Source organism: Octopus bimaculoides, chromosome 17 (genome assembly GCF_001194135.2).
Source record: "Octopus bimaculoides isolate UCB-OBI-ISO-001 chromosome 17, ASM119413v2, whole genome shotgun sequence".
Classification (NCBI taxonomy): domain Eukaryota; kingdom Metazoa; phylum Mollusca; class Cephalopoda; order Octopoda; family Octopodidae; genus Octopus; species Octopus bimaculoides.
In genome coordinates, this window is record NC_068997.1 from 30,217,243 (window position 1) to 30,229,752 (window position 12,510).

The following is a 12,510-nucleotide window of genomic DNA, read 5'->3' on the forward strand; positions in this document are numbered from 1 at the left end:
TATATATATATGTGGCTTGTGTGTTTTCTGTACTCTGGTTATTATTATTTTCTTGTCTACGTTTTGTTTGCAATGTCCTGTACCCAGATATGCACCTATATATACAGGTAGACGTAGGTATGCACATACCTGTACGTATATATGCATATACTCATTTATTATTTGTTTTTATATATATATATATATATATATATATATATGTGTGTGTAGATATATAGGTTATGAGCGATAGTGGTGTCAATTAGTCATTGGCTACACCATTCCAGATGTCCAAGACAAATCAAAAATGGAAACAACTTTCATATTTCTTGGTCCTATGCTGGTCAGCTGGTAGAGCCATTACTGGGCAAAATGCTTAGTGGCATTTCGTCTCATTTTACATTCTGAGTTCAAATTCCCCCAAGGTTGACTCTGCCTGTCATCCTTTCAGGGATGATAAAATAAATACCAGTCATATACTGGAGTTGATATAATTTACCACCCCCCACCTAAAATTACTGGCCTTGTGCCAAAATTTAGAGCCAATGTTTTTTTGCTCCTAAAAAAATGAAATGGAAGTACTTCTCAGGTGATGTTAGTTGTTATTTTTGTCAGTATAAGATGCCAGTTCGTTAATGGGAGAGGTTTGGGTTTCTTTCTTTTGTCTTTCAGCATCTTATTCCAAAGACTGTTTCCAAACACTTATCACTTTTTATTTATTTCTCTCTCTGAATCCATTAAATACACATTCCATACAATCTTTACATACCAATCAAATAAACAATTCTAACTGAATTCAAATTGTCTAAAAAATTTTATTATATCTTATCTGTGTTGAATGTGTTTATAAATTGACTTTTATTGAAATTAAATAAAAAATATTTTAAGATAATGAAGAAAGGAAAAAGAACAACTAGCATTTTTTTCTCAAGGAAATTGCTCAACGCTTAATATATTTTTCTGTAAACATATTTTCTCTCTCTCTCAGTTTCAGAATGTGTGTGTGTGTGTGTGTGTGTATGTGTGATTCCTCAAGTATGTGACTGTGTGTGTGTTTTTGTGGAAGGTGAGTTGTATGTAAATGTCTGCAGGGCAGTGTTTATGTTCCACTTTAAATTAAATTCAGTTTTAACATCAATGTCTTAAAGTACAATATAAAAATGTGCTAACATTCTCTATATTTACTTTAAATTTAAAATAATAATAATAATCCTTTATATTATAGGCACAAGGCCTGAAGTTTGGGGGAAGGGGGACAGTCGATTAGACTGACTCCAGTATGCAACTGGTACTTAATTTATCAACCCCGAAAGGATGAAAGGCAAAGTTGACCTCAGCAGGATTTGAACTCAGAATGTAACGACAGATGAAATACCGCTAAGCATTTTGTCCAGTGTGCTAATGTTTCTGCCAGCTTGTCACCCTATAATAATAATAATGATAATAATGATGATAATGATAATGATAATGATAATAATGATAATAATGATAATAATAATAATAATGATAATGATAATGATAATAATGATGATAATGATAATGATAATAATGATAATAATAATAATAACAATAATAATGATAATGATAATGATAATAATAATAATGAGGATGATGATAAGAAGAAGAAGAATATAATATCTGATGAAAATATTAAAAAAAAAAATTGGATGCTGACTAAAATAGCAATGTTTATATTGTCTCTGTTCTGTTGTTGTTATTGATATTGTTGTTGTGAGAGCATCATAGATGGATAATGTCTTGTCTAGGAACTTACTGTTCTGAGATGAAATCTTGCTGCACTGACTTCATCCTCCATTCTTTTGGTGTCTGTTGTTATCAGGTGTCGTGATATCCTGAGAATAGTTTAATCAATTTGTTGCCTAATAAAAAAAAAAAAGGAAAAATGTAAAGTCCCTGATATCCCTGATACGTACCTGGACAAAGCAGTAACAATGGATCGACAGAGTCAATAGAATATAGTTGAATATAATTCCTTTTGATATTTAGTTACATTCCTTTACATTCCGAGTTCAAGTCCTGCTAGGGTTGACTTTATCATTCATCATTGTAGAGGCCAATGAAATAAGCATCATTCAAGTATTCGATGTAATCCAGTTGACTGAACCTCATGCTTCAAACTAAAAGCAAAGAGAAAGAAAATTGTGGCTTTGTTCTTGTATCATCATCATCATCATCATCATGGCAAGGTGGCAAGATGGCAGAATCACTAGCATGTTGGACAGAATATCCAGTGGCATTTCTTCTGGCTCTTTACATTCTGAGTTTGAATCCTGTTGAGGTCAACTTTATCTTTTGTCTTTTCGGGGTTGATAAAATAAAGTACCAGTCAAATATTGGGGTCAAGATAATTAACTTGCCTCTTCTCCCTAAAAATTGCTGGCCTTGTGCCAAAATTTGGAGTAAGGTGTTGTGATGCAGTAGAGTGTTTCCATATGCTATATCTACATTCCAGTTTTAATCCCTAGTCACACCTACTTACTACTCAAAGTTGGAACAGTCACGGATGGAATGACTTTGATAATAAGTCTGCTTGGTCATGGTTTATTTAGGATTAAGCAACAACAATACCATGTAATTGTTATTTTTTTTTTCTTGAAATCCTTTTATGGCTATATTTCTGATATGGGTTTGATTATTTACAAATATTGATCAAAGCAATTTAGAATTAACAAGAGCATTCAGACAGTACAAACCTTCACCAAAGCAACACCAATGTCCTCTCACCAATTAGCCAGAGAAGATTTTTAAAATGAGAATATCTGAAATAAACTCTACTACTCTCACAAATGAAAATACTAAAAACGAACCCGACTGTTCTCAAAAATTAATTAAAAAAACTGGAAAAATAATTCAGAATCCTTGTCCGGTACCGGATTGATCCCAAAGTCTAATTAGTTTGTGCCAGTCACGAGGCCAAACATACCTGAAAGTTTCATCTGAATTCATCCAGCAGTTCTTGAGATATCTTGTCCATGGACAAACGAACAAGCAAACATGACTGTAAACAGTATCTCTGTCTTCGCTAAAACAGACGTAAACATCCAATCCCAGAAAAAGAGTCAAACTCTTGACTCTCGTCCCAGTAGTTCAATAATACCTAACCTGCCTGGCCATTGTCTTGACTCAGCCAATAATCTTTAATTCTGCTGTTTTATTCCAGGAAATGCCAATCAGGGAAGGTAGGTTACGAAAACCAAACACTATTTTGCAGAGGAGAATGTGACAAAAAAACAATCTGTGGTGACATCACCATACCTGAGGAACACCTGGAGGTAATAATCACTGCTTTACTTTATACTTGCTCTACCTTACACTTTGTGAGAATAAAAGGAATTTTATTTATTCATTTTTTTTTTTCCTTTTAATACTCTCTTCCTCTTTCTTCCTCTCTTTCATTCTCTCCTGTTGTATTAATTAATTAACTGATTGGCTTAGGTCTAAATCTCTCAGTGGTGGTTAATAAAATTTTTAACTTTCCAGACTATTAGCATCATCGTTAGATATGTTCATTCATAAGTGGCCTGAGATAAGAGCATTACTATCCTTAGTTTAGAGATAAAGGTTCCTGGTTCAAATCCAGCCTAGTATTATATATATATATATATATATATATATATATATATATCTAGGAATAAAACATCTGATGATAATTGGAGATCAGACCGGTCAGAGCACAGTCATCCTCTTCATTTGATGTCCACTTTTCTCTGCTTGCATGGTAGGACAAAGATTATTGAGGCAAATTTTTCTATGGCTGGATGCCTTGTCTGTCACCAATCCTCACCTGTTTCCAAGGGAGGTAGCATTTACCCATGGCCAGACATGTTTTTACTGAATATTGGAAATGAAAGACACTGTTTGTATGACAGTGATATTCATTTACAGCTATCACAATATACAAAGACAATGACACACACACACACACACACACATGCATGCGCACACACACATACATATATGGTTGGCTTCTACACAGTTTCTATTTACCAGATCCACTCTCAAAGCTTTGGTCAACCTAGGACTGCAGTAAAAGATGCTTGCTCAAGGTGGTAAGCAGTGAGACTGAACCTGAAACTATGTGTTTGGGAAGCAACTGTCTTAACCACACTTGATGGGGATACTGGGGTCTGCTTAGGAGGTTGTTTTGTCCTAGCGTATGTGCTGCTGCTTTTAGTTTCTGTGGTGTTTTCGAACAAGATGAGGACAAATATCCATCAAATGTAAATAAGGTACATAATTCCTCATCTCTTAAATATAGAACTGTAATAGGATTCTTTCAGTTTCCGTCTACCAAATCTACTCATAAGGCCTTGGTCAACCTGAGGCTATAGAGTTGCCACGCAGTGGGACTGAACCCAGAACCATATGGTTGGGAAGCAAGCTTCTTACCACTCAGCCATTCCTGTGCCTGCAACTTTAATCCGTCTCTCAAAACAAAGGGGGTTTAAGCGACTGATATGGTTTTAATCATTTTAAGGGGAACAAATCAACCACAGTACTTGTTTTTTCTCAAAGACTGGCACTTATTCTCTCAGACTCTTTTTCCAAAATGTTAAGTTATAGGGATGTAAACAAACCAGCATCAGCTGTTGAGCAACGGTTGGGAGGGGGGGACAGAGAAACATATGCATGCACACATTTGTACATGTATTATGTATTATGTATGTATGTGTGTGTGTGTGTGTGTGTGTGTGTGTGTGTGTGCATGCATTCATCCATGCATGTGTGTGTGTGTGTGTGATCACAGAGTTTGAAAAGCACAAGTTTTACTGGGCTGAACATGTTAGAAGGTTCACAGACTACATGTGGACTTATGCAGTTACTGGATGGTAGCCAAGAGATCAGAAGAGGCCTCTTGGACAGCTTCCACGATGATGGGAAGACAGTCTAGTTCAGCAATTTGGGCCAAGCTGGAAAAAAATGGCACAATAAAAACAGAATTGGAAGTGCATTGGGATTAGCAATGTGTAACAGCATCTGATGGTCTTGTTGATACTGTGATATGTATCAGGCTTCCATACAGTTTCCCTCCACTCCATTCATTCACAAGGCATTGGTCATCCTGGGGCCACAGTTGAAGACACTTGCTCAAGGAGCTGTGCTGTGGAATTGAACCCCAAACCACATGGTTGCAGTGTGAAGATTGTTTCCTCTTTCCCTCTCACTTGTTTCAGAAGCCTCAGAAAGGATCATGGGTACAGGTGTTTTTTCATTTTACTTTCCACACATGACTAAGAATTTTTTAAAAAATGTTTTTTTTTAAATAAGATCTTTTGGTAAAAAAAAAAATGCGGAGATAGAAGAATAGTTTAGAGTAGTGGCTTCTTGACTGGAGTCCATATGACCCCAGAGGGTCCATCTAAGATTTTGGGGATCCACTCAACAAAATAGTAAACTGGGGATCCATAATAGTGTTTTGGGGCACCTTGAAAAAAATTTGCTGTAGATGTTAGAAAGGGCATCCAGCTGTAGAAACTTTGCCAGATCAGATTGGAGCCTGGTGCAGCCTTCTGGCTTGCCAGTCCTCAGTCAAACCGTCCAACCCATGCCAGCATGGAAAGCAGATGTTAAGCAATGATGATGATGATGATGTATGTATTGGTAAATATTGCAAGAAACAGCTAGGTGTCTTTCTCCTACATTTTACAAAATTCAGCCTAAACAAATTAATGTGTGAAAGACAACATAGGAATTTGGAAAGAAGTTTCTATAAAACTAGTTTCTAAACATTGATTGGCTTTGGCGGTCAACCAGAAGAAAATAGTAATCAAAGGGGTCTGTAGACAGAGAAATGGTTGAGAAGCCCTGGTTGAAAGACTTCTTGGTAGGGTCTCATCTGATTTTAGGATGTATTTGTTTTAAATATTATACAATGTCTTCGATGAAATGTTTTTGTTTGCAGACATGTTTTTGTGTTGATTGTGATGAAAGCAGCAAAGGTAGAAGAGGTCCTGGGGTCAGCAATGCTGACTTCATCCTTTACGTAGCTACTCTCTCTTCAGAACGTTGTCGCCATGGGAACACAGTTGCCTATGCAGCTTACTGCCAACAAGAAAGAGCTCTAGACAGGTAAGGAATGGAACACCTTCCACATCAACCTCACTTCACACTAATGCCATAAAAACAAACAAACAACACAAAGCACCAACCCTTCAATCAGGCACACTCTTCTTTAGTTCTTTTCTTCTTCTTTTCCCTTTCATCATTGATTCTCTCTCCTTCTTCTTTTTCTTCCCTCTGTCTACTTTCACTTTCCTCCTCCTCCTGTCTTGTCTCTTTATTTCTTTCTCCTCCTTCTCCTTTCACTCCCCTTATTTTTCTCTCCCTTCTCATTATTGTCCATACTTTTTGTTGTCACTTCTCTCTCTCTCTCTCTTTCTCTCTCTCATATTTGTTCTTTTTCCTTTATAATTTACAAAGTTTCTTCAAAATACCACAATGAATATTACTAAAGCAGGATATCGCAACATCTGCTCACATAATTGAAAAAAATGCTTTAATTATTTCGAGAGCAATTTAATTAGGAAGTTAAAAAAAAAGACTAAATGAAGTTAGGGGGAAAAAATCTGTTAATTGTGAATTGTTAAATTGGATAACAGGACTTTATCCAGATCTTTGGAAGAAGCTTGCAATTCTACAAAAACACTTAACTGGCCTATTTATTGTTCTTGGACATTGACGCTTTTTCCTTTTGCCTTGATTTAAAACATTCTTGGAAATGACGCTGCACTTCTGTCTATCAATGTTCTCCCTACCTCTCTCTCTCTCTCTCTCTCTCTCCCTCCCACTCTCTCTCTCTCTCTCTCTTCCTCTCTACCTCAGTCTCTCTGTCTATCCTTGTATATTCGTCTATCAATTAGTGTCTCTGTCTAGCATTCTGCATCTGTCTATCATCTTGTATATATCTGTCTGACATTCTGTGTGTATCTCTCTATCATTGTGTTAGCTGTTATTCTGTGTGTGTCTTTTAAAGTCTGCCTAGCTTTTTGTTTGTTTCTAATCCTAACCTCCAAAGTCTCTGTTATCCAATGTCTAATTATCTAGCATTACATCAGTCATATCTGCCTGCTTGCCTGTCTTTCTTTCTTTCTTTTTTCTTCTCTTTCCTTCTTTTCTTTCTTCCTTATTATTTTGTAAATTATGTTTTCATAAATCCTCTCTCTAGGCCTGTTGCTGGATATTTTAGTATCTGTCCATATTTTCTATCAACAAGTCCACAGCAAACCAAACAGCTTTTGTCAACTATTAAACATGAAATCCTTCATGCATTGGTAAGTATCGGTTTATTGACGATTTTACTAAGTGTTGGTATTCCTTTCTATTTCAGCATATTCATATGTAAATATTTATATATATATATATATATATATATGTGGTGGTTGTCTACTCCTTATACAGAGATTGACCACCTCCTGTACCTACACTTTAGCACCATCCTGGCATCTGATGTGGCTTTTTAAACCAGACAATGTTCAGAAAAGACACCCACATAGATTGCACACCTGTTTTGGGCCACCAAGAGCTGCAGATAAGTTCTGCTCTTTGTGGATCTTAAAATGCCTTTTGAGGCCTCCATTGGATTTGCAAACCTTTTAGCATACACTGCATTCAACGGTGTACACAGACATATAGGCAGAATAGTTGGTGGAGGTTCATTTTCCATGGGTTTGCAAATGAGATTTGAGCCCAGCAAAAGAAAGGTATGGTCTGTCACAGACTGTGCACACAAAAGGGTCATTGTCATTCACCTTCTCGATTGTTACATTCTTCCTTAGATCTCTTTTGAGTCTTTCATGCATTATCCTGGCCTCTTCAAATGCTTTAGAAATTTAAATGTAATAAAATGTTTTAAAAGAAATTTAAAGTGCCTACGTGATAACTGTAAACCCACTTTTTGGCAACCCTGTATATGCGTTATGCAACAAGATTTAGATAGTAAGGTTGTTTGAATGCGTACATCACATGTTTACATGATATGCTATGTTGAATTGCATTCCAGAAAACATGGCGTGTGTGTGTGCATGCGTGCATGTACATGTGTGTGAGTGTGCAATCTCTCTGAACAATCTCTCTGAACAAACACAGTCCTTAGATGGTCTTGTTTGTTTCTAGTTCACTGCATAAAACATGTCTGGGCAGTTGTTTGGTAGACAGGGAGATTATTACCTCCCTTGGAAACATGTGGGGGGAGTGGCAATAGGATGGGCATCCCGGCATTAAAATGTGGGTGATGATGATGATAATGATGATGATGATGACGGGGCATCCATTCTTAAGTGTTTAGCATTTAATCTGACTATATCCAGCCAAAACATTCTACTTATTTTACGTGCAAACTGGCCAAATGTGACCTCTCACACCTAACCTACAATGTTGTTGTAAAAATAAACAATCTCATCACTAAAATCTTGAAGCCATGAGATAATGCTTGAAAAATTCGAAACAGTATGAATAAATAATCCTTACATCTCATGAGATAATCTGCATGCTAAAAAACACTTTGATCCTTCTTGATAATCCCAGAGAATTTTATTATATTTTTTGTTATTGTTTTCATGGTTTTCTATTTCCATCGTTCACCAGACTATTTTCTTGTCCCTCATCTCTCATCCTTTGCTATTTCTCTCTTTACCCATCTAACCCCAGTTGTAATCTTCTCCTTTTCCTTTCTAGTCTTCTCTTACTCTGGTTTTATGGATGTCATTTTCTATGGTTTAAACACATTCACTAATTCATATGATGTCTGGGAAATTTCCTTTTTCTTCCAATAATAAATGTGTTGGCAATACAAAATCCTGCTATGAATCTTCTCCTCTAATGCTTTCGCCACCAGAACACTTCGGATGGTGTCATCAAAACATTTATGGGTGTTCAAATTAAATTAAATGTTGACTATTATTATTATTATTATTATTATTATTATTATTATTATTATTATTATTTGTGTGTGTGTGCACGCATGTGATGCTTGAGGTCTCAGCACTGCTTCTACTGGTTATGAAGCTTGTCCATGGAGAAGTTATTTGTGTTTCAAAGTATTCACCATGATTATGATAGCTTTGAGAATATGAATGAAACAGAAAAGAATAAAATATTTTGAATTGATTAGAGAACTAAAAAGAAACAAAAAAAAAAGAAAAAGAAAAACATCTCTGAGCATGAGAGAGAAAATTACTTCTGTTATTGTTTGAGGAACTGGAACAAAACAACTGTCAAAGAAAGTAAAAAAGAAATTAATAAATATATATTAATTAATTTATTTATTTTGATATATATATGTGTGTGTATGTATATATATATATATATATATATATATATATATATATATATATATATATATATATGTGGGAGAATTTACGAAAAAAACAACCGATGAAGACAGGTGGTGTAAACAACAAATGGATGTATTAGTTTAATGCTCGGGAATAGAGAAAGTCTATAATACTAATAATACTCTCTACTGGAGGCTCAAGACCTCAAATTTATGGGGAAGGGACTAGTCAATTACATCGACCCCAATGTTTCACTGGTACTTAATTTATCGACCCTGAAAGGAGGAAAGGCAAAGTTGACCTCAGCAGAATTTGAACTCAGAACATAGTGACGGACGGAATACTGCTTAGCATTTCGTCCAGCATACTAACAACTCTGCCAGCTTGCTTCCTTAATAATAATAATAATAATAACAGTGGGTATTAATCTAAGGAGAGGCCAGCAATTATATAGGAAGAGGCTTAGCTGATACCACTGACCCCATTATTTGACTTTATTTTATCAACCTTGAAAAAGATGAAAAGCAAACTTGACTTTGTAGAATTTGCGCATTTACATTTCTACCTCTTTGTCAGTAACCCAATTCCTCTGCATCTCTGCAAGTCGCTTGCCAAAAAAGTACAAGTACAACTCCAGTATTACATAATATCATAGAATATACAATAATGTATATTCTACATTAAGCAAATTTTGATGTACAAGTTAGTATTGTATACAAGTGATCAGTTGAAAAAAAAACAAGAAAATAAAAGCAAAAATATTTATAAACAAGTTAAAAACATTTCTTGTTGCATTAAATTTGACAGAAAATCAAAAAGTTAATATTTCTTGACTAAACTGTCATTCAGAAAATATCTGATATGAAAGAAATGAAAAACAGGATAAATGTGCAAAATAAAACAGGATTTTTGTCTTGGAAAGAAAATTAAATTTTAAGAGAAATAAAAAAAAAATAATAAAATCTCCTTTGTCAATCAAATTCCCAGAATCCTTTCTCACTTATGAATTGATCAAATTATCTATTTTATAATTTTGTATCAGGCTGCTACCGAATTTTAGCAAAAAGGTCATTATTTAGTATCATTCTTCGAGAAATATGTCTTCTTATGATTATATTATTATCATGTCTAAGATAATTTTTCACCATCTATTTGGTAAAATCTGCTTTAACACCATTTTAAACAGTAATCTACAGCATACATTAGAATTTTAATCTAACAAGTTTAGGAAGCTTTTAAAAACTCTTGACCTCCAGGTCACATTAAACCTGAAAGAAGATTTTATTCGTTTAATTATTTTGGAAGTGTTTCAGATCTGCTCTCTTTCTTTCATTCTTTTTCCCCTTTTTTTCTTTCTGAGAACCATTGTAGTTTGATTGGCATCTTGTTTCTGAGTCCTTAGTATTAGGTCCTCAACTGATAAAGAAAAAAAAAAAAAGCATGCCAAAGTTGTTATTGTGTGTTATATTGCCAATGCAATCAGAAGCACCAAGATTTTGCCAAACTTCTGCTTCGTTAAGAGAGAAAATAAAATATAAAAAAAAGTATGCTAATGATAATAATAATAAAATTAACCACAACATCATGTATGTATCTTACCCACTACACCTACACCCACCACCCTCACCATATTTCATTCTATTTAGTTAGTTTCTAATATGATTACACACACACACACACACACACATACACATATGTGTGTGTGTGTGTGTGTAATATTAAAGATTAGTTTGATAGAAGGATAAAGGGAATCTTTCAGCTTTATTATAATCTGGTTGTTCATACGTGTGTGTGTCAGTGTGTGTGATTTGCTAGTGTGTATATGAGATGGTTTGTATGTGTTACTTGATGTGTGTGTGTGTGTATGTATATGGAATTATATAATATACATTCACTATTAATGTTATAAAGAAAGAAACAGAAGGTGTATTACACAATTTCTGTGAAGAAAATGTGTTAAAAGCAATGATGTCTTCCAGTGCCAAATTGTCTACTTGGAATCACTTTTGGTGAATTTTGGATAAACCTCTTTATTTAATTTCCTTATAGAATGTTGAGGTGCCAATATTGGCAGCTTAGCTTATCTTAACTACAACTAACTGGATTTGCAAAATGGTTATTCTTATAATGAAATGAGATGCAAAAATAAGTGCAGAGTTAAACATTCCATCTAACAACTGCATAGAGCCAGGTTCAATCTTGTTGTACAGCACCATTCAAGTATGGGCCTATGCCAGTGTCACCTGACTGGCCCTCATGCCAGTGGCACACAAAAAGCATCCACTACACTCTCAGAGTGGTTGGCATTAGGAAGGGCATTCAGTTGTACAAACCTTTCCAGACCAGATTAGAGCCTGGTACAGCCTCCTGGCTTGCCAGTCCCCAATCAAACCATCCAACCCATGCTAGCATGGAAAGCGAATGTTAAACGATGACAACAATGATGACGTTATATGTATATGAAGGCACACAGCTAAGTGGTTATAGCACTTGGTTTATATTTATAAGTTCATGATTTTGATTCCTGGTAGCATGCTGTGTCCTTCAACAAGACACTTCACTTCACATTGCTCCAGTCCATTCACCTAGTCAAAATTAGTAGAGTACCTGCATTTAAAAGGGCCAGCCTTGTCATATTCCGTGTCCAACCGAATTTCCCTGAGAACCACATTAAGGGCACATGTGTCTGTGAAGTGCTCAGCCATTTGCACATTGACTTCACTAGAAAGTTGTTCCGTTGATCAGATCAACTGAAACACTTGGTGTCATAATCAACAGAGTGCCAGGAATATATATACATATATGTATATGGTGGTTGTTTACTCCTTATGCAGAGTTTGACCAGCTCCTGTACCTACACCTTAGCACCATCATCGCATCTGATGTGGCTTTTTAAACCAGACAATGTTCTGAAAAGAAACCCACATAGATTGCACATCCGATTTGGACCACCAAGACCTGCAGATAAGTTCTGCTCTTTGTGGATCTTAAAATGTCTCTTGAAGCTTCCGTTGGATTTGCAATCCTTTTGGCATACACTGCATTCAAAGGTGTGCACAGACATATAGGAAGAATAGTTGGTGGAGGTTCATTTTCCATATGTTTGCAGATGAGATTTGAGGCCAGCAAAAGACAGGCATGGTCTGTCACAGACTGTGCACACACACACACACACACATATATATATATATACACATATATATATACATACATACATATATATATATATATATATATA

At 35.3% G+C, this 12,510-nt stretch overlaps 1 protein-coding gene across 1 annotated transcript in view; it reads left to right on the top strand.

The window, feature by feature from the left end:
* Positions 1 to 12,510, top strand: part of LOC106874911 (leishmanolysin-like peptidase) — a 98,060-nt gene that overhangs the window by 43,874 nt on the left and 41,676 nt on the right. The window contains exons 4-6 of the mRNA XM_052973828.1: positions 3,161 to 3,272; positions 5,903 to 6,069; positions 7,166 to 7,271. Of these exons, the coding sequence (XP_052829788.1) occupies positions 3,161 to 3,272; positions 5,903 to 6,069; positions 7,166 to 7,271 (385 nt within the window). The remainder of the gene's footprint in view (positions 1 to 3,160; positions 3,273 to 5,902; positions 6,070 to 7,165; positions 7,272 to 12,510) is intronic.